The 27,035-nt window shown below is 40.4% G+C and overlaps 1 protein-coding gene across 3 annotated transcripts in view; it reads left to right on the top strand.

Annotated features, from left to right (window-relative positions):
- Window positions 1-27,035, top strand: part of tanc2b (tetratricopeptide repeat, ankyrin repeat and coiled-coil containing 2b) — a 77,918-nt gene that overhangs the window by 43,181 nt on the left and 7,702 nt on the right. For all 3 annotated transcript variants that reach the window (XM_089016217.1, XM_089016215.1, XM_089016216.1), the window contains 19 exons: window positions 1,317-1,421; window positions 6,808-6,956; window positions 9,333-9,516; window positions 10,159-10,419; window positions 14,474-14,605; window positions 18,391-18,429; window positions 19,810-20,085; window positions 20,161-20,285; window positions 21,442-21,673; window positions 21,845-22,293; window positions 23,229-23,396; window positions 23,471-23,631; window positions 23,711-23,819; window positions 24,108-24,230; window positions 24,969-25,205; window positions 25,398-25,604; window positions 26,416-26,509; window positions 26,601-26,734; window positions 26,807-26,930. In XM_089016217.1, the coding sequence (XP_088872343.1) occupies window positions 1,317-1,421; window positions 6,808-6,956; window positions 9,333-9,516; window positions 10,159-10,419; window positions 14,474-14,605; window positions 18,391-18,429; window positions 19,810-20,085; window positions 20,161-20,285; window positions 21,442-21,673; window positions 21,845-22,293; window positions 23,229-23,396; window positions 23,471-23,631; window positions 23,711-23,819; window positions 24,108-24,230; window positions 24,969-25,205; window positions 25,398-25,604; window positions 26,416-26,509; window positions 26,601-26,734; window positions 26,807-26,930 (3,309 nt within the window). The remainder of the gene's footprint in view (window positions 1-1,316; window positions 1,422-6,807; window positions 6,957-9,332; window positions 9,517-10,158; window positions 10,420-14,473; window positions 14,606-18,390; window positions 18,430-19,809; window positions 20,086-20,160; window positions 20,286-21,441; window positions 21,674-21,844; window positions 22,294-23,228; window positions 23,397-23,470; window positions 23,632-23,710; window positions 23,820-24,107; window positions 24,231-24,968; window positions 25,206-25,397; window positions 25,605-26,415; window positions 26,510-26,600; window positions 26,735-26,806; window positions 26,931-27,035) is intronic.

The following is a 27,035-nucleotide window of genomic DNA, read 5'->3' as shown; positions in this document are numbered from 1 at the left end:
AGTCAAAGCCAGACATTTGGAGTAAACACGTTCGTGAACACATTTTCAAGGCAGATGGCAGCGACGGGCCGACGCGTGCTCGCAAAATTCGTCCTTGCTGACTCAACAATAATGCAAAAACTGGCACTTTAGTTTGAAGACTCCTCTCATAGCTGCGTCACATTGTTCTTTGGGACGTTGTTGACGTTATTGCTTCGTATCGGTGACATTTTGTGTTCATCCATTTTGGAAGCAAATGTGGCCCTCAATTATATCCCTGTGGAACTCCACGCATACCATATTGTTTACAATTGTTTTATTGCTATTGGAGGACGGATGTAGTAAAGTGACACATAAAGAAAGGTACATACATTGTGCAATACTGTGTACAAACATAAGTATTGGGACACCACCAGGAAGTTGTTGCACTCTTTTGGGAAGATTATGGAAACTTTGTCTTATTGGTGTGATCTCATATTGGAAATTCCCTCCTTGCTGTTTTTTTTTATCAAGTTAATTATTTTGTTCGATAAGAAAATAATCCCCCCACTGTTCCTCACAAAATTGTCCAGTTTATCCTGCTGGGATGAACAATTAACTCATTCACTACCAGTCATGTGCAAAAACGTGTCCACTCCAATTGCCAGGGTTTTTGTCATTGTCACTTGAATTCCAGGATCCACAGAATATTGCGTTTTAGGACTACATAACCATTCAATGCAGCATTAGAAACCTTAGACTCTCTTCTTTCATCAGAAAAAAAAGAGTTAATTCCTAAATTATATGTGTCTGGACTTATATGAGTTTGAAATTAGGGCAGCTGTCCAAACTACAATGCAATTCATACATATTGGTTAATATCAGAATCAGAATCAGAATCATTTTATTGCCACGTATGTAGAACACACAAGGAATTTGTAATAATATAGCGCTTTAGCAACAGCTGAAACTGGAACAAAGCGAAAAAAGTATTGTAAACATTTCCAGAGGCCATTGCCAGCGCTTTATCAGCACCCAAGCATGAAAAAAAATGAACAAATTCGGGAATGGCGTTTTACAACATTTTCAATTACCGAATAAATTTGTGAATGGCAGTGAATGAGTTAAGACTGATAGGGTTCACTTCAGTCTCTTATTGATTATTTGTAAATAGGCATATCCCCATGTATTTGTCTGCCTCCTTCATCTTCAATCGATTGTCAAATTGTTGATATATTAGCTCTCTGTCAACCCTTTGTTTCTGTCAACCCTTTGTTTCCCCCTCCTTTTCCCTAATATATACGTACGTCTGTGTGTGCCTTGTCTCCCTCTGTGTGTGTATTTTTGTCTGCTCCCAGCCCCTCTGCGGAAAGCAAAGTTCGTGGAGAGCCCTCGCGTTCCGCAATCGGAGCTCGGCTCCCCCGACCCAGCCTGGAATTCCCACCTGGATAGATTGTGCCCAGGTAAGTTTCTGGCCATCCCCACGTCCCCTTTCTTGCATATGTCAATAGCACAAGGGATGTAAAATGTTAAATATTCGTCCTACTAATCCCACACGGCTCCGCTTCCTGGAGTAGTCTGTAATCCGCACTCCAGTTCGGTCTTGGTCACCCATATATCCCATTCGAACCCTTCCCCCACCGCTTCCGTCCTGCCCGGCTCGCTTAAGCAGGTCACAGGAGGATATGCTTCGATTTCTGTGTGGATGCTGACACGTGAAGCTCTGAGGTCTTGACAAAATGGACTTTTCAGTTTGTCAGCCCCTCCTGTGGAGCCTGTGCCCGATGGGAGCTCCAAGTAGGTGGTTTTGATAGACGCATTGGAAGGGTGAAATTGTTTTAGAAGAATCATTGATTGAAATATAGGTTATTAGTTTCCAGGTTAATAACGTGGTTGGTGTCTAGCTGCTTATGCTGTTGCGCTGCGAGGAACCAATTCATACCTTGATTCGTTTATGGTTTTATGAATGTGTTTATTTGAGTCTTTGTGTATTTTTTTCCCAGAATATTTGTGTTGAATGTGTTTGCTTTGGTATTTCATCATTCTGCATTTTTTGGCCTTATTTTTGTACATTTCTCAATTGTTAACTTTTTAAAAATATTTATTTTATTATATTACACTGTGTTTATTTTTTTCAAAAATAATTTGCATTTTCCCCCCTGATATTTCCATAATTTTAAAATATTGTAGTATATGTATCTGTTGTTGAAATCAACTATTCCAACCATTATTTGTATTTTTTTTTTGTAAATATTTTCATGAATGTACATTTTTAATTTTTTTAAACAAACATACTATGTTTCCCTCAATATTATTGTTTAAAACATCCACTAAGTTTCATTCAATCTTATTTTTTTTTAACATCCACTAAGTTTCCCTCAATGTATATTTTTAAATCATCTAAACAACAAAAACTTCAAAAAACAGCCAAACAACAAAAACATTTTTTTAAATATCCAGTAAATTTCCCTTAATATTATTATTTTTTGTAATTTTCCCCTATTATTTTTTTTTTATTTTATATTTCTATATTCTGTATTTTTTCTATATTTTTATATATTCTATATGTTGTCCTGACATTTCTCCCACATTAGTTTTCCCCCATTTTCCTCCTTTGTGTATTTTGGGGTAATAGTTTCATATTTCTTCTTGATATTTTGTATTTTGATTTTTTTTTTTATATTTCCTATTTATTTCTCAGATTTTTGTCATGTTATTTTCATAATTTGCGTATATTTTCCCGATATTTGAAGCAATGGGCTGTCATTCGAGTTCAGGAATAGCAATAAGCAGGATTCATTGACGTTGTCCAATATGTTTAGTGTGCATTTTTCCCCCCCAAACTCAAATTGAGTGGGATCAAGCACCCGCCTCTGCGAGTTACTGCAGATGCGACACTTTTGGGAAAGGTAATCAATGGCGCCACTGAAGCGTAGATAGCGCTTGATTTCAAATGCGATGGCGTCTGAGTTTTTGGTAGAACCGCAACGGGAGGGAGGGAGTGTGGTCGGAGGCGTTAGGCGAGTCAGGCTTTTATTTCTTAGGCGGACAGATGGACATCTTAGCTCCTTAACCAGTGTTCCCTGGCGCAAGTCACGGCAGGGTGTCGACTTAACACCTGCTGGTGTGTCGAATCGTGTCACTTGTTTAATTTAGTGACTTCTAGGATACCTGTGAGAGATTTGGTCCCTTTCATGAGTCAGCACTTTTTTCTTCTTCATACTTTTGGCAAAATCATCACAGTGGGAGGTGTTACAAGAGACCGTGCCTCTCATATGAAACCGAATGATGCAGGCGTGGACAATAGAAATCAGTCTTGAGGGTTCATCGCCATAAAGGGGAAAAAACGCATTGTCAGTTGTCGCAAGTGGCTGGTATTATTTTCAAATTGTGTGTGTTTGTGTGTGTGTGTGAAATTACATCGAAATGTAGCCATGCAAGAAAGTCCACTGTGGACGATTGCGGTAATGGAAGACAACACTCCATACTGGTGTATTGATTTGAACCACAACCCTGGGATGAGTAGTATTTAAAAAGAATAAAGCATCCTACGCAGTATGCACTTGATTCTCTGACATCATAGTTTGGAAGGCAAAGCGATGAGTCATCGCCGACTTTTGCGAACAAAATGCCCAGGGATGCGCAAAGTGGAAATTTTGTAACAGCAAATATGCATTTTTCACCCAAAAATGTTGTGTATTCGAGAGCATTTGAAGTATAATAATGTGCGTGAACAGCTTCTGCGGGATTTTTAGCGTTGCTGCCAAATAAATTTGATGTTGTGTTGCCGTCGCCGGTGTAAACTGTCACTGCATATTTGCTTGTCATCCATTAGTATCCATTTATGAAATAACTGACAAAAATATTGCAACAATATATTTTTTTAGGTCTTGTTCTGCATATTATTATTCGTGCATCAACTTAAAAAAAAACATTCCTCTTGATTTCCATTGGTTAAACGCTTTGGTGACAATAATAAAATAATAAATGCAAATAAAAGCAGAGTGAACTCCAGACGAGCATTTCAAGTTGAACAATTCAATAAAATATTATTATCGAAAAGATGGGAAAATTGTCTCTCCCTTCCTTTTACAACAAAGAAAAGAAAATAGTTTACACAACTAAATGGTTCCTAAAACGTCAAGATTGAAGTAAAAAAAGAACAACTCGGTATATTCTGGCGCAAACAACTTGTTATTGAAACGAAAATATTTGCCATTCATGTCAACAATTTCCACTTTGAAATTGAATATGGAGAGCCTTCACGTGTGAATGAAACCTTTGAGATAACAGATAATATCAGAGGAAAATGATCTTCCCGATTATCCACCGAGCTGCACTGCTTTTTTAGCCGTGTAAAATACGGTGATGTATTTCCACCTCAGTGAAAAGTAACTTCGGTGTCTGTTTTTCTCACTGCGACTTTTCTATGCTCTGCGTCCAGGTAAAAACTGAACAGTTTTCCCTTTATTAATCCGCTTTTCCCGGAATGCGTGTCCGTGCATTCCGGGCTCTGTGGCGAAAGATAGTTGCTATGGCAACCATCTGTCTCCCCCTTTTTTTTTTTTTTTTTTTTTGCAGCTCAGGAATCCAGCGGGTGCGCGCGTGTGTTTTCATACGCTTCTGATGGGTCATTAAAGGAGCTTTGAGGCCATTGTAGTGATGGGACGATATCCGCTTGACTTGCTTACAAATTTGCGCCATGATTGTCTTTGCAAAATGGCGGGTGTGTGTGCATAGGAAGTGCAATATTTGTTTATTTGTTTGTTTTTTGTTTATTTGTTTGTTTGTTTTTTAATGCTAACTTATTTGTCTAATCTGGAAAACTCACATATGGAATGTCATGTTTTAGTGATCGTAGAATCACATGTAGATGTTTACATTAGATTAGATTAGATCTGAGCCTTTGTCTGTCTCACGGTGGAGAAATTTACATTTCACAGCAGCAAAAACAAAATACAGGAGCTGCTGTAAAGGCAGCCACTCTGGCGGCGCCATCTTATAGTCAAAAACAAAATAACAACACAAAAGACTCACACGGTCTTTAATTTTAAGCACTTTCTGCATCCTCTTTGTTGCACGAAGTAGTTTGAGATGAACGAAGAGAGGATCAAAGCCTCCTTTACACCAGTGGATCAGGGACATCATGGTGGAATGTGCATGTCTGCTACAAGCTAAATGTTGAAAGCAAACACAACGCTGTAGCATCCATTGACGGAAATAAATTGTCTCACATCTCCTTTCCAGTGTAAATCCACTTCAATTCCAAGCCGCGACCATTCCACATACTCATCAGCGGTCTGCGCTGATGCTCCTTTCATCTCATCGCGGGCTCATTCCTCCAATCAAAAACAGTGCTGGCATATTCATGCTACCAAGAAGGCGCAACTGCTCAGCACAGTCTCCTCCTTGATGAATGTCGTGACCAAAAATGCACACAACAACACAAAGTAGCAAAAGAAACACAAAAATAACAACAAAAACAAAAAATGGAACTGTATAGTGCCACTTAGCAGTTTTTTTGACAACGATACTAGTGCAGCGTGTTCTACCGGAAACAAATTCCTTGTGTGTCCTACATACTTGGCAATAAAGATGATTCTGATGATTCTGATTCTGATTCTGATCTTGGACTTCTTAGCTTGTCTTTATCCAATTATCGTGATGACAAAAAAGGAGGTGTTAGCATAATCAAATGTCAAAATATTATGAGTTGAAAAGTTTCTCATATTTTGAGGAAAATGGCCTGAGATGGCCTTAAAAAAATCCCAAAAGTAGAATTTCTTTTAGCTTTTTAAGATTAAAACTCCCAGTTTATTTAGACATGGGCTTCGTTCGTCTAATATCATGACATGACATTTTTCAGTCTTCTGTCTAACGGACACGACAATTACCTGCCTGTCTGGTTTGACCTGCCTCGCTGGAAAACGATGACAACAGAGGAAGCCAAGTGAACGTCTCAGCTGTTTATTTAAGTTCAGACCGTTCCGATCGTTCATCTAATTACAACCAGTCGATTGGTTAAAGACTCCGAGGAATGAACGAAACCTAGAGGGGCGTGCTGCAGTCTAATATATGTAAATAAGGATGGTGGCTGGAAAATTACTACCCGTATAGTAAGAAGTTTCATTTGTATTTTATTTTATGTAGTTGTTTTTTACCATTGGCTCTTCGTAATGTGTTGTTATTGGCATTGTGAGTGCGTTTTCAAGGAGGTATTAGCATTTTGCAGTATTTTGTGCATGTTAGGATGCTTTTCATTGGCTGAGTGGTTTAGTTCTATTTAAATTATTATTTTTTTTATAATCATTTTGATATTCTGGTGCATTCAAGTTACGAGCTTTGTTAAAGAACAAAAATACTTGTAAGATAAGATACAGCCGTGAGGTGCTAGTGTTGATGTTGCCATTTTGGGAAAACTGATGTCAGCATTTACAGTAGGTCAAAAGTGTCACATGATGTTGTTTTATGTGAGATGTTTTTATTTTTTGGGGGAGGGTGGGGCTTTTATCACTTGTTGACGCAAAAAGCGTGTGCAAACAGGACAGAAGGGCGTTGCCCGGCCCGCTTTTGTCTGCCGTCGTCCAACAGGTGAGCGGCGTATCTTATTTCGCAGACGAGGAGCGTCTGTCAACGAGTAGGCAAGGAGTGACATTTGCTCGTGAATGAAGGCACTTTGGACTTTATTTCAGACATCCAGGCAGGGAGGGCGAGATGTGGGTGCGATGCATCCAGGTGGACATGTCGTTTCTTATTTTAGCATCTGCTTTGTTGCTCTTACCCCCCCCCCCACCCCGCCACCTAACACTCATTCTCTCTCTCTTCTCTCCTTTCCCGCCGCCTCCGCAGGGGAGTCGAGCCAGGAGCTGGGCCCCCCTCCCACGGTGGATGAGGCCGCCAACACATTGATGACGCGCCTGGGCTTCCTTCTGGGAGACAAAGCGAGCGAGGGGCCATCCGGTCCCCACTACAGCATGGAGGAGCCCGAGGCCAGACAGGTGAGAGGATGTGACTCTTATTTTGAAAGAGCCATTGGGCAGGATGCAAAATACCATTCAAATCACCGCGTTGAGTTGAGGTCATTGTAGGACTGTTATAATATGTACTCTTGATGTCACGTTTTCTCCAAATAAGGGCCACAATGTTAACATTTTATTTTGTAATTCCACTCACTCGTTGAATATGCTCTCTCTAACTCTTTAATAGTAGCTTGTGGCTAAATAATGCAATAAGATGTTATTATGCAACTAAAATGGGCTTATTTCCCATCCCACCAATTTATTATTATTATTTTTTCATCATCACATTTTGCGCAAAACATGAGAAAATGATGGCATTTAATTTCAAAACTGCACTACTTAAGCATGAGGTGTTGATTATGTCATGTGTGTTATCAAAAGAATAGACGAATCCTTTATTGCCGGGTGAATAAAAGCTTTTTGGCTAATCCTGATTTTATCAAGTCACATTTTGGAGTTCTGGCGGAAATAATGGCATTTGATTTCAAAAGATCAATTGATTCTCGAAATAGCTACATCTGAAAGATCATACTGTCAAATACACAACCGTTATTAGACTAAAGCTTCCTCTCCAGAGACCACTTGTATCATATCATCAGATCATATTTTGCACACAAAAAATAGATTGTAAAATTGTAGTATCTGCTTTGCTAACTAATTCTTCGTTAAAAATACATACTGTAAATAAATAATCATTTCATAGCTGAACATGATGTGTTATCTCCATGCCCAAGGAATTGAATCCTATTTGACACTTATTCCACAAATCCCACTTGTACCGCGTCACATTTTGCACAGGTACAATACGTGTGGAAATAATAGCATTGTGTGATGGACCAACTGCTGCGTCAAGCGAGCGTTGCTGTCACGGCGGGGGTGTCCAGAGCGAGAGAGGTTGATTCAAGCGCCTCTTTTTTAAGAGATGTGACTCACGCCGGCCGCCCGCTACACGCTAGTCTTGTTTCGCTTACCTGCCCCTCAAGTACAATGTAAACATGTCGAGTACACTACTTTGCCTTGCAAAAACACCATGCCTGTGAAACTGCGAAAGAAATCATAAACTAAAGTATTAAGTGATTGCTGGTGTTAGATCACTTAGTGTGATGAATATTTAGCTGCAGGTTGATGTAGCTATGTCACTTAAAGCTTCACATCTACAGAGCAGTTAACATAACATTCTATGCTATCATGCTTTATTAAATAAAGGCTTGTCAAACTTTTTTATTTTTAATTTGTATTATTTTTATTTATGTTATTATTTATGTTATTATTATTTTTTTTTTTTTTTTTTCTTTTTTCTTTTTATTGTATTTTTTTCAGTCTTTTTAAGCTTTATTTTTTTAGTTTTTTATTTATTTTATTATTTTCTATTTTATTTCTAGGGATATTTTTGGATTGGTTCAATGCTTAAATATGAAAACACACATCTGTAAGCAGCACAACAAGGAAAAAGCAATGAAAGGAAGCTGAAAGACAATTTGGAATTATTTAAGAACAATTCATGGACAAAACATAATTAACATCAGTTCATCAGCCATTCAAATATTTTTAGGCCAGCAGAGAAGTCATTGAAGGCCCTGATGGCCCACTACAGGTATCCTTGGTTTAAGAAAGATGACAAAAGCAACATGCAAATATTCCATGTCTTTTTGTTTTAGAATAAAGTCGTTGGTTGTGGTACGGCTCAGTCCAGAAATACTGTGCAATGGAAAACAGGTGCATGTGTGAAGTTTTGAACAAAAAAATGCCAGTTTCTGACACGTGTAATGGAGAAATATTGAACATTTTGAGTTGCTCGTAGCTGACACTTTGTGGATATATGTTATGTGTAACTATCGCCGGTGAGTTCCACAGTCTGGTGGATATAGCCTTGAGCACCACTTCACCTTTCCTCTCCACACACTTAACATACATGAATGTTTTATGCTTAGGTGCGTCTGACGGCTCGCAGTTGTAGCAGCTGCTTTTTCTTTAAATTTTAGGTCCCCTGTGGTTGTTCGGTCTGCTAACCTGAACTGACAGACTGTGGGGCTCACTGCAGGGAGACCACCAGTCTCTTTCTTTTATTTCTGTGGCCAAAACTGTGGCCACAAAGAATCTGGTACCGCTGTCACAAAGGATCAATTTCCAATTTCAATGACAAGTTTTCTCCTGGTGGAGTTTTAACACACATTTCCAGCCTTTCGTGTATTCCTGGAAGTGGATGAAAAGGTTTCTTCAGCCGTCATCTGTACTTCTTTTCGCTCCTCATTTGAAAAGCTTCGTCAGAGAACTAAAATTGTGCTGGTAGCTCTGGCCCTATATATAGAATACAGTATTATTGTCTGTGTGTGTGTGTGTGTGTTCTCTTCCCAGGGCCAGAACCAGCGCATCAGCCCATGTTCCACGCTGACCAGCAGCACCGCATCACCCCCAGCGGGCAGCCCCTGTTCCACCTTGCCCACCGCCATGTCGGGCCAGGCCGGCACCAGGGAGTGCGCCTATGGCTTGGTCACCAGCCCTACCTCCACACTGGAGAGTCGCGACAGCGGAATCATCGGTGAGAGTACAAGATTATGGGCTACAAATGAGCGTTAGGGTGTCTAGTCTCATATTTGGGTTAGAATCCAGGGACATGGTTTCAAAACAGGCTTTTAAACTTAGCTTAACGTTTCAGATTTGGGTTCCAAACCAGGATTCAGGGTTTAAATTCGGGTTAGGGTTTCAAGTTTGCATTAGGGGTTTCAAACCTGGATCAGGGTTTCAGGGTTAAGGCTTCATATTTGACTGTTCTGGGTTTTAGGGTTGGGGTTTGATGGCTACCATGGGCTTTAAATCTAATGCATTATATTGAGATGGATAATAATAATAGAGATCAAGTTGTTTTTGTGGAGGGGGTGTAGGGTTTCAAATTTATTTTAGGGTTTCAAACTTGGGCAAAGGATTCAAATTGGGTTATGAGTTAGGATTTACAAATTAGGGTTTCCAGAATGGGATAACGTTGCAGACGAAGAATCCTGATGCTCCATGCCAAGATCAAGGTTTCAGTTTTGGGTTTCAAACTAGGGATTCAAGATCGGACTTCAAACCTGCGCCACAGTTTCAAATTAGTTATAGTCTCATTTTGGGCTTTCAAACGAGTCAAACTGAAAATCCCACATAATATAAATCGTCCACGTATTGTCACGATTTATCTGCGCAGCCACGTTGACCAGCTACTCGGAGAACCTGGAGCGTTGCGGCAACAAACACGGCGGCGGCACTGAGGGCTCGCGAGGCAACATGAAGCTATGGCAGTCGCAGAAATCAGGCATGGATTCCTTCCTGTATCGCGTGGACGAGAACATGACGGCGTCCACGTACAGCCTCAACAAGATCCCCGAGCGAAGCCTGGAGAGCATGTCCTCGCACTCTGCCCACTCCATCCCCTTGTACCTCATGCCCCGACCTAATTCTGTGGCCGGTGAGTCCCCTCCCACACTTCTCCATCCTCCCTACCTTACAGAAATATGCTTGCTCAGCTTTTTAAAACACTCGCAGCAGTGACATATTTTAGCACGCAACCTCTTTTCTCCTTTCTTATCCTGCTTGCCTTCTTACTCCGTGAGGACCTTTTACAATCCAAATTCAAATTAGGGTTTGGAGTTAAGGTACTTCCTGGTGTGACAGTATGTTAGCATTGAGCGCATGAAGCACTTTTAACTCATTCGCTGCCATTGCCTTATTTATTCGGGAGTTGAAAAGTGTGACGTGGAGCGCCATTCCCCATTTTGTCTGGGTTTTGGTTTTTCATGCGAGGGGTGATGATAAAGCGCTGGTCAGACCTCTGCCAGTGTTTTTTTCTCTCCCACGAGGGGGCAGCATTTTGCTTTTGTCCAAGTTAGCGCTTTGTTGCACCTTCACCTGTTGTTGAAGCACTATATAAATCGATATGTACGTATTTTATTTTGTGCACCCTCCCCCATTTCAAGCTCAGATAACTCCAGACCCATATAATTCAGGAATTAACTTTTTTTTCAGATGAAAGTAGAGAATCTCAGGTTTCTAACGCTGTTTTGAATGTTTATGTAGTCCTAAAACTCAATATTCTATGGGTCCTGGAATTTGAGTGAAAGTGACAAAAACACTGGCACTGCAGTGGACACGTTTTTGCACATCGTGTGGCAGTGAATGAGTTAAAGATTCAAGATAGGAATACCAGGAAAGCCCAAAACGGCACAATCCCATAATTCCTCCTTCTCGCTTTTCCCCACCATCATGACGCCGGCTTCCCATTGGCTGCCTTTGCGTGGGCTGCGGCACATCAAAAGCCTTGGGCGTTAACGGCTTCTATCCCCCCCGAGTGAGGAAGGAAGCCATGCTTTCATGTGCGAGGTTGGTGTGAGAGGGGGCAGGAAGTGAGTCGGTAGCTCATCTGTTACCTCATGCGGGTACAGCAGCGTTCTCCCATCAGGAGGAGGCATGCCGTTCACCGTCCTCCAATCAATGCCATTACTCAGCATGCAAAGTCGTCGCGGTAGGCAGGGCCGTTATTGACTTCCGGGCGTAATTATATTATCACGTTGTCAAATAATGTGCCAATCACAATTTTTCATCCTTCTCCACTTACAGTCTACATCTCTTTCCCATCCCCATCCTATCCAAAGCTTATATCGACGTACCCGCTTAACCTTCTTTCCACCGGTTTAAACACCTTTAGCTTCCTTTTTTTTTTTTTTTTTTTAGTCCCGCCAATGTGCCTCCGTGCAGACTTATCCCGTTGGCACAGCAGCGGCGGACGTGATGTGAACAGACTGCTGCATTGCAGCTAGACAAGATGAGCACACAGATTGGAGTCCTCACATTGAAAATTGAGCAAATGGAGCCTTTTCAGATCAGTGGCCTTGAGTCATTCATCCCTTCTTGGCTTAGCCGCAGATTAATGTCCTCTCTTCCTTCTCTTATAGCCTAAATTATAGACCCACCCCCCCTCCCTTACAAAACGTTCCAACCTCTCCAGGGCGTTCCTTTCAATATTCTCATTTTCCATTTAACTTCCACAGTTCAATTTTAGACCCTCAGAAGTACACTTGGCTTAGCCTTTATTAGTCTCACAGTGGAGACATTTACATTTGACAGCAGCAAAGTGATGAATGTAAGAAGAAAGGAAAGGAAGAAGTGGAAAAACAAAATACAGGAGCTGCTGTAAAGGCAGCCACTCTCACAGCGCCATCGTGAAGTCAAAATAACAACAAAAAAACTAAATAACAAATAATGTGACATAACACGAAATGCACAGTCTTCAATCTTAAGTACTTTCTGCACCCTCTTTCTTGTATGAAGCAGTTCTAGATGAAAGAGGAGAGGATCAAAGCATCATTTTCACCAGTGGATCAGGGACGCCATGGTGGAATGTGCACATCTGCTACAAGCTAAATAGTGAAAAGCAAGCACGATGCTGCAGCGTCCATTGACAAAAAGAAATTGCCTCACATCTCCTGTCCCACGTTATTCCGCTTCAATTCCAAGCCACGACAATTCCAACTACTCATTGGCGCTCTGCCCGAGTCAGCCAACAATGACAGTCAAATGGCACTGACATTCCTGCCAAATTAAAAACAGTGCTGACATATTCGTGTTACTGAAAAGGCCCAATTGCCCATTGGCCAAAAAATGCTGGAAAACAATCTGTATCCGTTTCCAACAATCACCAACATGAAGAAAAACCTGGGAACAGAGTCTCAGTGCTATTTGGAACACAAATAATGATTTGTGCTGTTAAAATAGTAAGCACTGGACAGGTAGAGCCTTTCAAAGCATCCAACTCATGGTGTTCATGATAATGTTGACTATGTAAAGAATGCCGAGTTAATGTCTATTTCGCTGGACTGGAACTTGGAAGTAAGCATCTGATGTGTTTATGAAGTAATTTGAACTCCAAATAGCCTTTAATTGTCACTCTGCTGAGTTGTTGTGATGCGAGTACAACGATAACGACCGTCGCGCAAAGATGTTAGATTAGATTAGATCTAATCTGAAGTGGATCGGCAGGCACAACAGCTTTCACTTAGATCGTTTTTTTTTTCAAGAAATTGTCTCCTTGCTTGTGCGACACTAATCCATCTATTCGCTTTTAAAAAAAACCGACGGTGGTCTCCGTCTCCTTTCTTTCGCCGACCTCCCTTTATCCCCGACGATGTTTTGTTATCAGGAATCGACTTTGCCCTCGTTTGTCACGATGGCGGGTTTGAGCTGTGAAGGTCTATCACGTCCGCGCCGATCTAATCTCGTTGCATATTGGCTACGAAACAATTATCAGCCAACGCCGGGCTTCATGAATAAGACATTCATTTTTGTGGCTAATTAATCCTGAGAGATCTGCCGAGTGACAGACGGCGAGAGGAGGGAATTCAACAGGGCGGACCATCGCATCCGCTCTGACGCTTCTGGAGTCCATCTTGTTGCAGGCGCTTTTCCCATACGCACTTACTGGCCATTTCATATTATTACAGCTTGTATGGAAAACTGATTGTGTATTTAATAACTTATTCACTGCCAGATGTGCAAAAAAATGTGTCGACTCCAGTGCCAGGGTTTTTGTCATTGTCACTTGAATTCTAGGACCCACAGAATATTGAGTTTTAGGACTACACGAACATTCAATACAGTGTTAGAAACCATAGACTCTCTTCTTTCGTCAGAAAAAGGAGTTAATTCCTAAATTATTCGAGTCTGGAGTTATATGAGTTTGAAATGAGAGCGGCTGTCCAAAATACAATGCAATACATTGTAATGACGAAAAACCCCAAGGTCCTAACTGAATAGGAAGTCAGCCATATTGATTTTGAATGAGCCTTTTTGGGCAGATTCCAACCCCCTTCCTAGAAAATGTACCCAAATGAGCCGCCATTGGAAGAAGAGTACTAGACAGATGGCGACTTTAATTCGCCAAGCCTACGACGTGTCATTTGGGTGGAGAATGATGTCAAATTTTGATGATCATTTTGGATGATTTGCCATGAAAATGGTAGCGCCGGTACCATAGTCATCACCGCTTCCATTCATTTCAATGAAGAAGTCGATGTTTTGGAAGTGGTGATTTTGATGTGCTGCATTACTGCGGCTAGTTTTAATGTTTATTTTTGTGCTGGTATCTTATATTGGTCGACAACTCATACTAAGAGCTCTTTTTATTATTATATAGTGAATAAAAACATTACCACCAGGTTTACCATGCTTCCAAAATAGTATATTACACTCACTAGTTCGCACACCGACTTCTGCTGAGCCAAGAAGAAATTTTACGTGCCAAATTCATAAATTATTTACCGAGAAATTAAGGAAAATGCACTAAAATAAATTGGTGTTTTATTGTTATTATCGCTTCTACATTGCCGATTCGGCTATAAGTCTGAGCATTATTACTTTTTTGCAAAGGCAATTGTTGTGCACATTAATATTGCCGTCTGAATATATTTTTTCAAATTGATTGTTACAATACACCCCTCTAACACCCCCCCCCCCACCTTTTTTTACAGCCACCAGCTCAACCCATCTGGAGGACCTGGCCTACCTTGATGAGCAGAGGCACACCCCCTTGCGCACCTCGCTACGCATGCCAAGACAGAGCACCACATGCGGGCCTGGCCGTTCAGGGCAAGACCTTAGAGGTCAGTGCACGTGTGTGTACAACACACACGCACACATGCGCACACACACCGACAGTGACGTGCAGGAAGGCGAGACTTAACTCATTCACTGCCAGACATGTGCAAAAAATGTGTCCATTGTGTCCAGTGAGTGAGTGTCCAGTGCCAGGGTTTTTGTCATTCTCACTCGAATTCCAAGACCCACAAAATATTAAGTTATAGGACTACATAAACATTCAAAACAGTGTTAGAAACATTAGACTTTTTTCTTTTATCAGAAAAAAAAGAGTTAATTCCTAAATTATATGGGTCTGGACTTATATAAGCTTGAAATGAGAGCTTGAAATACAATGCAATATTGGTTTATATAGCGCTTTAACAACAGCTGAAGCTGGAACAAAGCGCTAACATGGAAATAAGGGAAATTCTGCCCCCTTGTGGAAGTGAAAAACCTTGCCATAGGCAATGGCCAGCGCTTTATCGGCACCCAAGCATGAAAAAACAAAACAAAACAAATTCGGGAATGCCGCTCTACGTCATATTTTCAATTCCCGAATAAATTCATGAATGGCAATGAATGATATAATGATCTTTCAGGAAGCCATTTTGGAATTTTGGGTTGTGACCACAATGGTAACAATGACTGTCCATTCTTGTCATGGCCCCAGCATCCTTCTTTTTCTTCCTTCCATGTATTCTCTTCCTTCTCCATCTTCTTTTCGTCTTCATCATCCTCCCCTTTCCTTCCTCATTTCCTCATATCTTCCTCTTCCATCCTTGCCTCCGTCTATCATCGTGCTCGAAACCGCTCAGCCACCGTGAGTCAGCGTCACCTGGTGAATAATTCAAACGTCTAGCAGCCGTCTGGCGGCCGTCTGGCGATCGAGTTTTTTTTTTTTCCGTGGTTGCGGGCGAAGGAGTATGCGGAGGAGGCGGGCGGTGTTGCTCAATGTCACCCCCGGGGTGGCAAAAGGTGCATTTGGGAAGTGTTTGATCACCGATGAAGCATCCATCATTCTGTAAACAATTCCCCATGTTGTCAACATGGACGCCATCTTTTCCTGCAGTTGCTGATGCTGCAAAATGTCCAAAATTGGAGCCTAATGACCTTCTAACCTTAGTTTAAAACCCCATCCCAGGTTCATAAGACTAATTTGACAGCCTTACCCTAGGTGGAAACACCAAAACAGATTTAAAGCCCCAATTTGAAATCATAATCAGTTTGAATCCTTAAATAAGGCTCTTACTTTCCACAAGTATGTGTTCGTCTACTAAAGTACACAGCGTGAATATCATATTTGTTATGTAGTTTTTTTGTTCTTTTGACTTTTGTTTATTTAGACATTAGTAAGACCTACAGTCTTCTGGTAAGTCTATTCTCTTTATTTTCTGTAATACTGCACAATAGCTATCTAGCTGGCTAGCTATTAGCTATCTATTGGCTTGCTAGCTAGCTTTCTATCTATTTCTCTTACTATTTTATTTCAGTTCCTTCCGGGTTGAGTGAACGCTGGCGCGTGTGGCTGCCGCTGCTCACCCACAGAAAAACTTCTCCTGTGACTGTAAAGTGACCTTGAGAGTTTTGAAAGGCGCTATTATTATTATTATTATTATTATTATTATTATTATTATTATTAATTTGGAAACCCAATTTTTGCATGATCCCTGAGTTTGAAGCGCTAAATCTTGCCTTGAAACAGACACTTTGAGGCTTCCGGAGTTTAATTGGATTAGCCATACCTACTTAAAATGTTATTTTATTTCTTTTTTGTTGCGTCACATTCTGTCTTTCATCCAAACAGAGGGCCCTTACATCAGCACAAGTACGCTGCTTACTTCCCTTTATTTTTCTTAGAATGCCTGGAAACTTTACGAGTAGCACTTTGGAGACAAAGAGCAGTGAAGGATGCAACGGTGTGTGGCTTGAGGGAAAAAACGATCAAGAGGAAATATGGGCTCATTATCGCACCTTCGCTGGGGCTCTTTAGCCATGAGCCATTTGCAAAGGACACACTAATGTATTTTAGAAACCCTGCCAAACACTGCGTAGAAATGCTGCATCATGTACAGACCAAGCCCCTTCCGCCGGTTCTTGACAAAATCTCCAAACCACAAAACCAAATCCGGAATGGTGTGCTTAAGAAGAGTTTGGTGTGGTCGAACAAACCTGGCAAACGCGTTTAACCCCGTCAACAAGAGCTCTCATTTTTCTCATCTTATTCTTGTGTAGGTGTTTCACACCAAGTGTAATTTTTCGCAACAAATTTGGCTTGTCATATTGATTTTGACTTTTCTCGTCAATTGCTTTTTCCTTTTTAAATGGGTACAAACTTGACACCTTCCATCAGCTCATGAATTCAGTTATCGCTGTCACATAAGACGGCAAAGCTTCATGGCAGGAATACAGACGCTCCCCATTTTACGAACGAGATACTTTCCAAAGGGTCGTTCGTCAGGTGAATTTGTTCGTAAGTTGCTTCAGTGCTGTATTTTGTATGGAATGTATGTTTATATATGTTATATATATATGCTTATATATGTATATGTATATGTATGTATATGTATGTATAGGCTTATATATGTATGTTTAAAGGACAACCGACGTCTCCGGACAAGTTGTGTCCATAATTTGTAAAATGGCTTGAAATGACTTCTACTGAGCGTATTTTACAAAGATTCCACCGCATATAGCTATATTTTACGTTTTAAGACTCGCGCTGAATATTCCAGAAGTCTTGTTTTTGAGTTGGTGACGAGTCCGTACGTGACGTCACTGAAGGAACGCCCCTGACCGAAAAAAAGAGACATATTGTAGCAGTCCTTCCACCATGTCAATGTATTTTGCTGTACTTGTTTGGTCTGAAAACCTCATGTTGCACCAAAAAGCCACCAGAAGAGGGCGACCAAGCTCCATGTAAGGAATTTATCAGCCTGTGGAAACGGGCTGATTAATTCCTCACAGGAGCTTGGTCGCCATTTTCTGCCTCTTTTTGGGTGATACATTTCCCCCCAATGTTGCCTCAAAATGGCACAGAATAAATTCTTTAATCTATTGCAAACATGTATGCTTTCCTCTTCAGAACTATTTGAATCATATTCATAACTGGATGTGTAACCAGAAAGCATATTCTCTGACTCTGAAGCCATTGTTTTGATTCTCCAGCAATGCAAGACGTCTTGGCGTGACGTCACGAACTGAGGGCGGGACTTTCTGAAAATGCCCAATTTGCAGCTCAATTTTTTGCAGATTTTGGACACTTTAAGTCATTTTTATTGGTGTTTTGCATTTGACTAAAAATATCATACTGCGTGTTTTGGGTATTTTAGATGCTATAAAACGTTTTTCTGATGTCAGTTAGGAAACAAATAAGTGATGTCGGTTGTCCTTTAAGGTTTACATAAATCTGTTTAAGGCTTGTATAAAGTAACCTGTATTGGTTTGAACTGAAAACAAAACATTTAATAAAATACAGTATATGATCTTTAAAAATTCGTATGTACGTGTTCGTATTGTTCGTAACTCGCATGTTCACAAGTAGGGGAGTGTCTGTATACTTTATATGCCTCCTAATCAATGCATATTTTCTCCATGATTTGTAATATTAAGCGCTGTTGTTCATAACTCAAATGTTCATAAGTAGGGGAGCGTCTGTAAACTTTATATGCTTCCTCATCAATGCAGATTTACTCCATGATTTCCACAGCAATAAATTATCTGCTGCTGCTGTTTGTTGTTGTTTTTCCACCTTCATTTGACCCCCACTCCCCACCTAAACACCCTGTGTGTCCTCTTCTCTTTGGCTCAGGTTCCGCGAACAACTCCCATGCCTGGCAGTCGCAGTCACGTGAGTAACGTTGTTTGTCCATGTCCCATAATGCCCCTTTTTATGTCCCGTTGTATTACATTTTATTCCATCGTGTCCCATAATATCCTGGATTGTGTCATAATGCTCCATTATGTCCCAATATATCCTATTTTGCACAGCAGTGTCCATTGTTATCTCCTTATGTCTCATTTTATTCCATAGCCTACCATAATATCTCATTATTTCTTGTTTTGTCCCTTGGTGTCCCTTAAGGTCAACTTTATGTCCTATCACATCTCTTTTTTTTGTCTCGCATTGTCTGCAATATTGACCCGTCACGAATGTAGTCTAGCAACCCCGCCTAGTGTCAGAAAAGGGCAATGGGAAGTAACAGTGCAGCAGTCTGTGTGGGAAATGTTTAAGGTTCCACGTTTTTGTCTAATAACCTGGAATGTGTGATGAAAGGGGCTGACAATCACAATCCATCCCAGTGTTGTCTGCTGGAACTTGGAACGCTTAATTTAGACTTGAAAGACAATTGTGTAACCCTAACTGATGCGTGAAAGTTAGTTTTTCACATGACATTTCAAAATAATCCACCATTCAACAGTCACGGTTTGAAGTCAGTGAGAAAATGACTAACTGTGATTTCACCTCCAGTTGAGTTCATCTCCATTGAAATTTTCATTCAAGGATGGTAAAAAGCTGCCAAACATTTGACCTTTTGAGAGTTTTGAAAGGCGATTCTAAATGAAGTTTAGTATTATTATTATTATTAGTGGTAGTAGTAGTAGTATGATTATTAGTAGTACTGTTAGTAGTATTAGTATTAGTATTAGTATTGGATTGATTGGATTGGATTGGATTTGCCTTTATTATTCTTACAGTGGAGAAATTTACATTTCACAGCAGCAAAGTGATGAAAGGTATTAGTATTAGTATTAGTATTAGTATTAGTATTTGTATTAGTAGTAGTATTTGTATTTGTATTAGTGTTAGTATTAGTATTATTTTTGTTATTGTGAATTTTATTGTTATTGTTAATTTTATTGTTATTGTTACTTTTATTATTACTGTTAATTTTATTATTACTGTTAATTTTATTATTACTGTTATTACTGTTATTATTGTTATGATTGTTATTGTATTATTGTTATTATTAGTATTATTACTGTTGTTGTTATTATTGTTATTACTATTACTAGTTTTATTATTATTATTATTACTATTACTTCTTTTATTCTTCTTCTTCTTCTTCTTCTTCTTCTTCTTCTTCTTCTTCTTATTATTATTATTATTATTATTATTAGTAGTAGTATTAGTGTTAGTAGTATGAGTATGATTAGTATTATTAGTATGATTAGTATTATTATTATTACCAAATTATTTTCTTCTTCTTTGTCTTTTCTGACCCAGCAGTACGTTTTGCACCGTACCGACCCCAGGACATCACCCTGAAACCGCTGCTTTTTGAGGTGCCATCCATCACGGTGGACTCTGTGTTCACTGGCCGCGAATGGCTCTTCCGGGAGATCGACGGTCACCTCAATCATCCCGGCAGCAGCCGAGGCGTGGTGGTTGTCGGCAATATCGGCTTTGGCAAAACGGCTATCGTCTCTCGCTTGGTGGCGCTCAGTTGTCACGGCACGCGCATGCGACAGATCGCCTCTGACAGCCCGCAGGCTTCGCCTAAACGTAAAGTTCCTTCAAATATGATATTTAAAACAATTAAAAAAATACAATATTTTGAATGGGAGTGTCTGCGTCTAGATGGCGAGGGTCTCCCTCTCAGCCAGCCACAACCCACGCATGGCACGCTGGGAGGAGGCAGCTGTCCGGGGACCCCCGAGATGAGGCGACGCCAGGAGGAATCCATGAGGAGACTTGCCTCTCAGGTACACAATCCACATGTTGTAATCAGGCATTTGTTTATGATTATTATTTCAGGTGTGTTGGAATTTGTAAAATGACAACATCAATATTTCCTCAAAAGAATATTTTACATCTTTATGGTTTATGGCTTTAATATGGTGTGCAAAGGGATGTGCCAGCAAATAGAGAGTGAAATTTTGCAGTTTCTTCCAATTTATTCATTTATTTATTTATTATTGTTTTTATTTGTTCATAATATTTATTTATAATATTTATTTGTTTGTTTATTTATATGTTATTTATTCATTTATAAAATTATATATTTATTTGCTTGTTTGTTTATTTATGTGTTCATTTATTTGTTTTTTTTTAATAGTTAAAAAGCACGTGTTTAACATGCGTTAAACACAATAAAAAATGTAAATATATAATAGCACAATTGACAAAATAATCCGTACACACAACTTGATTTTGGCTGTTTTTTTTAAAGGTGGTTATGATGCAAAGGAGTTGCGTCAAAGAATATAATGATAAAATCAGACTGTTTCCTCTGTAAAATAAAACTTTTAATGCCAAAGGGGGAAAAAAACGCAGAAAAACATATCCGCCCCTTATTATTTTTGACTTTTTTTGTGGATGTCTGTGATTATGCATCAACTCATGTAATGGTTAACTATTCTCATTTTAACAAAATCAAATTTTACATGCAAATAAATGACAAGTTTCGATATTAAACAGGACTTTTGCCGTGTGGATTTTTTTTTCAGGGCTTATCCACAAACTAATAAATTTATTGACTAAGTCCATGTTCTCGATCAAATGAAATTTTTAAATATTCCCTCATAAGCTTGTGAATCATGTTGCAAAAAAGCTAAAGAAACAACTTATCCGTGGAGTCTTATGAAACTTTAATCCATGCAGAATGTCACTTCCTAGCCTTGCTATTAGAGCTTGTTAAGTCTACATATTAATAATTGAGCTCACTCACTTTTTCACCCCACCCCACTCTCCTTTTACACCCTCCCACCCTTGTTCGAATTGCACAATGGACGGAAATGTTCTGTTTTAATGGACACGGTCTCCCTGCAGATGAAATTAATAAATGATTAATATGTGAAAATCAAAATGGAACAGCAGTGTCAATTTCCTGTCCCCTCCCCCCCTCCCACCCTCCTGCAGGTGGTGGCATACCATTACTGCCAGTCAGACAATGCCTACACTTGCCTGGTGCCTGAATTTGTGCACAATGTGGCCGCGCTGCTCTGCCGCTCACCTCACCTGGCGGCTTATAGGGAGCAGATGCTGCGCGAGCCGCACCTGCAGAGCGTTCTGAGCCTGCGCTCCTGCGTCCAGGACCCCTTAGCATCTTTCAGGAGAGGCGTACTTGAACCCTTGGATGCTCTCTACAAAGGTAACGTTTTGAATGTGAACATTTTCGCCATAAAATAGTCATTTTAACACTAATGTATCAAAAAAAAAGGTTCTTAATGCCACATAATAAAATAAAACCTGAATCAGATGTGGATTTTTCTTCATGGTGTGCATGTCAGGTTTATTTATTCCTTATTTTTTAACTCTCCAGAGAGGAAAATCAACACAGAGGAAGACCTGATCGTCCTCATCGACGGCCTGAACGAAGCCGAGTTCCACAAACCCGACTACGGCGACACCATTGTCACCTTCCTCTGCAAGACCATCCACAAATTCCCCCCCTGGCTCAAACTGGTCGTCACGGTGCGCACCACCTTGCAAGAGATCACCAACCCGCTACCGTTTCACCGCATCTCCCTGGATGGCTTGGAGGAGAATGACGCCATCGATCAGGACCTGCAGGGTTACATCCTGCACCGCATCCACAGTAGCCTGGAGATCCAGAACAACATCTCGCTCAATGGCAAGATGGACAACACCACCTTTGGCAAACTCAGCGGACACCTCAAGGCACTCAGTCAGGGCTCCTACTTGTACCTCAAGCTCACCTTTGACCTTATTGAGAAAGGCTACCTGGTCCTCAAGAGCTCCAGCTACAAGGTGCCCCTCGACCCCACACACACAAACAAAATAAAACAAAAATCTAGTTTTGTTATGTGACAAGGACACGGAAAATCCTACTGGACCCTCCGCACCCTGCCCACCACCTTTTCCAGCTACTCCTAATAAATAAATAGCTAAATAAATATATACATTCATAAATAAATAAACAGAGGAATACATACATAAATAAACACAGGAATAAAACTAACTACCTAACTAACTATCTAGCTTTTTAGCTAGCTAGCTAAGTAAATAAATACATACATAACCGATACATTACCGATCCATGCGCACCAAATCCAGCAGACATTTAAACAGCTTCTTCCCCCAAGCCATTAACTCTTTGAACTCTTTCAACTCTTTCAACAGTAGCCAAAATGGAACTGTATAGTGCCACTTAGCAGTTTTTTTGACGACGATACTAGTGCAGCGTGTTCTACCGGAAACAAATTCCTTGTGTGTTCTACATACTTGGCAATAAAGATGATTCTGATTCTGATAAAAACATACATAAATACATAAATAAACACAGGAATAGATACAGAAATACATAGAAAAATAAATACAGAAATACATAAATACATAATAAATAAATACATAAATACATAAATACGTAAATGCGTAAATAAGTACATAAATAAATAAATACATCTATACATAAATACATAGACGTGAATGAATTAATTAATGAATGCATGAATGCAATAATAAATTAATGCATGCATTCATTGAATGAATGAATGAATAACATCTCAGTTTAACTTACGTTCATTTTATTTTACATTTGATTCAAGACGCTGATTCAATTGCAGAACATGTGTAGTTGTTTTATTTCAATTCAGTCATTTTAACATTGAATACAGATCAGTGTTTCCACTGAACCATTCTAAGCCTTCTAAAGTTTCCAACATGAGTCATCTTTGCCTTTTCAGGTGGTTCCGGTCAACCTGGCTGAGGTGTACCTGCTGCAGTGCAACATGCGCTTCCCCACGCAGTCGTCGTTTGAGCGGGCGCTGCCTCTACTCAACGTGGCTGTGGCCTCGCTGCACCCGCTTACCGACGAGCAAATCTACCAAGCCATCAACGCCGGCTCGCTGGAGGTGCGACCCGATCTGTACTGTTGACACGAGATGTTAAACCCAGAAGCTTCGTGCTAACCACGCCGCTCATCCAGGGTACGCTGGACTGGGAGGACTTCCAGCAACGTGTGGACAACCTGTCCGTCTTCCTGGTGAAGAGACGGGACGCCACCCGCATGTTTGTCCACCCGTCATTCCGGGAGTGGTTAATATGGCGTGAGGAAGGCGAGAAGACCAAATTCCTGTGTGACCCCAGGTCTGTCAAGGGGACATTTTGTTGTGGTTGTTGCCACTCGCAAATAAACTCAAATTTTGCTTCATATTTGCGTTCGCAGGAGTGGCCACACCCTGCTGGCCTTCTGGTTCTCGCGCCAGGAGAACAAGCTGAACCGGCAGCAGACAATCGAGCTGGGCCACCACATCCTTAAAGCACATATCTTCAAGGTATTTACTGGGGTCCATATTCATAAACACCCATCTAGGACACAGCAATTGACATATATTGTTTTGATATCACGCATACGGCACTTGCGTTTTCTTGCGTGCGTTTTCTACTATCTTTGTGACTGCTTTATTTCCTGTATATGATTCCTGTCCAGGTTAAGCGCTTTGTTCCAGCTTCAGCTATTTTAAAAGCGCCATATACGTCAATATGCATTGTATTGTATTGTATATATCGGATAGAAGTAGAAATGCAAAAAACTTACACCCGAGGTTTGCCATCTGTTCAAGGGTCTCAGTAAAAAAGTGGGCGTGTCCTCGTCCATCTTGCAAGGCCTATGGGTGTCCTACAGCACGGAGGGCCTGTCGGCAGCGCTTTCGTCACTGAGGAATCTCTACACGCCTAATATCAAGGTGGAGTATCTTTGCTTGAGTTCACCATAAAATGGTTTGAATGATTTTTTTTGAATGTGTGTATCGTTTTTCTTATAGTGAAGATGAATTATTAAATATATTCAATTGAGATTTAAAAAAATATATTTGTCATGGGCCAGTAGTTTGACAATACGGTATATTATGGGACCATAATAATCATAATAATAATGAATTAGTTTTTTTTAATTTATTTTTAAGCCTTGGTCCAATCAGTTAAAAAAATAATATTATATAATATTGTAGAATAGAATAGAATAGAATAGAATCATACATTAGAATCATAAAATACAATAATAGAAAAATAAAATAGAATAAGAAAATAGAATGATAAAATAGAATAATAAAATAGAATGATGAAATATAATAATAAAATAGAATAATAAGAGGATGTAATAAAATAATAATATAATTATATAATAAAATAATACAATAATACAATTAAATAGAATAATAAAATATAATATTAAAATGATGTAATAAAATAATAATCTAATTATACAATACAATAAAATAATAAAATACAATAATACAATAAAATAAAATACGACACAATAAAACATGATAAAATACAATACGATACAATACAATAGAATATATAAATGTCAGTGTCATTGAAATATATTGAAGTCCAAATAAAAAAGTTTTGAAGCACATTTGATGCACTATGAAAGATTAACGTGTAACTCATCCGATTGATGCACGTGTGCGTGTTTGCAGGTGAGTCGGTTGCTGATGCTGGGCGGGGCCAACGTCAACTACCGTACGGAGGTGCTCAACAATGCTCCCGTACTCTGCGTCCACGCCCACCTGGGCTACATGGACATGGTGGCCCTGCTGTTGGAATTTGGCGCCTATCCCGACGCCCCATCCGAAAGTGGTTTGACGCCACTTGGCTACGCCGCCGCCGGGGGTCACATGGCTATCGTGACGGCGCTGTGCCGCAAGAGAGCCAAGGTGGGTGATCTAGGCTTTGACTTGAGTCAGGCTGAATACAATTTTGGGACTTGGTATTCAAGAGATTTGAACTTGAGCAATAAAACGGTGACAAAATAATTCCTTAATTCAACATGAACGACTGTGAACTGAGCTTTGCATCCCTTATGAGTAATGTAATAAGGACTCACTAACAATCTTATGTGCCTCCAGGTGGACCACCTGGACAGGAACGGGCAATGCGCGTTGGTGCACGCCGCCCTCCGGGGCCACATGGAAGTTGTGAAGTTCCTCATCCAGTGCGACTGGAGCGGCGGGTCGGCGCAGCACTCGCCGCAGACCCAGCAGCAGGTCACCTTCAGCAAAAGCCACGCCGTCCAGCAGGCCCTCGTCGCAGCCGCCAGTATGGGCTACACCGAGGTACGACCGCAGAGGCTCCCAAATACATTTTAATATAAATTATATAATAAGCACACACAACCTGGCTAGCATAATGCTGACACTCATTCACTGCCATTCAATCATTTATTCAGGAATTAAAAATATGACGTAGATCGTCATTCCCGAATTTGTTCGGGTTTTGTTTTTTTCATGCTTGGGTGCCGATAAAGCGCTCGCCATGGCCTCTGGCAATGTTTTTTTTTTCTTTCCACAAGGGTACAGCATTTTCCTTTTTTCCATGTTAACTTGTTGTTCCAGCTTCAGCTGTTGTTAAAGCGCAATATAAATCAATATGTATATATTGCATTGTATTTTGGACAGCTGCCCTCATTTCAAACTCATATAACTCCAGACCCATATAATTTAGGAATTACCTCTTTTTTCAGATGAAAGAAGAGAGTCAAAGTTTTCTGAAGCTGTATTAAATGTTTATGTAGTCCGAAAACTCAATATTCCGTAGGTCCTGGAATTCGAGTGACAATGACAAAAACTCTGGCACTGGAGTGGACACATTCTTGCACGTCTGGCAGTGAATGAGTTAAAAACAATAGGCTGTGGACTGGCTAATAAAATTAGCATAGGCGTTTTCACTAGTCAACCAACATATATGTGAACAAAACCATTGCAGCAGCACATGAAGACAGATAAAATAACAATAGCTTGTCATATTTTCTTTATCTAGACTAATATGACTGCAGTTTTGATTGTCTTCCATTCCCCTTTGCTAACCATCGTAATACTTTTTATTTTGGCAATTATGAACCTTTTTTTCCCACAAATTTCCAATCAGATTGTGTCCTATCTGCTGGACTTGCCGGAGAAAGACGAGGAGGAGGTGGAACGAGCTCAGATCAATAACTTTGACTCGCTGTGGGGTGAGACAGGTCAGTGCAGATGTCACACATGTCCAATCGAGCATATTTATTCTATAACATTGCTCCTCTTCATCATCATTGTCTCCGCTTCTTCATCCAGCTTTGACGGCCGCCTCTGGTCGGGGGAAATTGGAAGTATGCCGCCTGCTGCTGGAGCAAGGTGCCGCCGTGGCCCAGTCCAATCGGCGAGGCATCATACCACTATTCAGCGCCGTCCGACAGGGTCACTGGCAGGTCAGTGTCTTGGAGAAATGATCATCGGACCGTCATACTCATCGTAAAGAAATGCAAAAATGTGTTTGCCAGATAGTGGACCTTCTTTTGACACACGGTGCCGACGTCAACTTGGCGGACAAGCAGGGGCGTACCCCGCTCATGATGGCCGCCTCGGAAGGACACTTGGGAACGGTGGAGTTTCTGCTCTCGCAAGGTCTGTGGCGTTTGGAATAGTATGACACCTTGGTGTGTGAAAATTGAAAAACATTCATGAATGCGGGGTTTGTTATACAATGATACCTTGGCTTACGAACGCTTT

This window comes from Hippocampus bargibanti, linkage group LG15, assembly GCF_051943395.1.
Source record: "Hippocampus bargibanti isolate YZ-2025 linkage group LG15, ASM5194339v1, whole genome shotgun sequence".
Taxonomy (NCBI): domain Eukaryota; kingdom Metazoa; phylum Chordata; class Actinopteri; order Syngnathiformes; family Syngnathidae; genus Hippocampus; species Hippocampus bargibanti.
The sequence above is the reverse complement of the archived record's forward strand: the minus strand, read 5'-3'. Positions and strand labels throughout refer to the sequence as shown.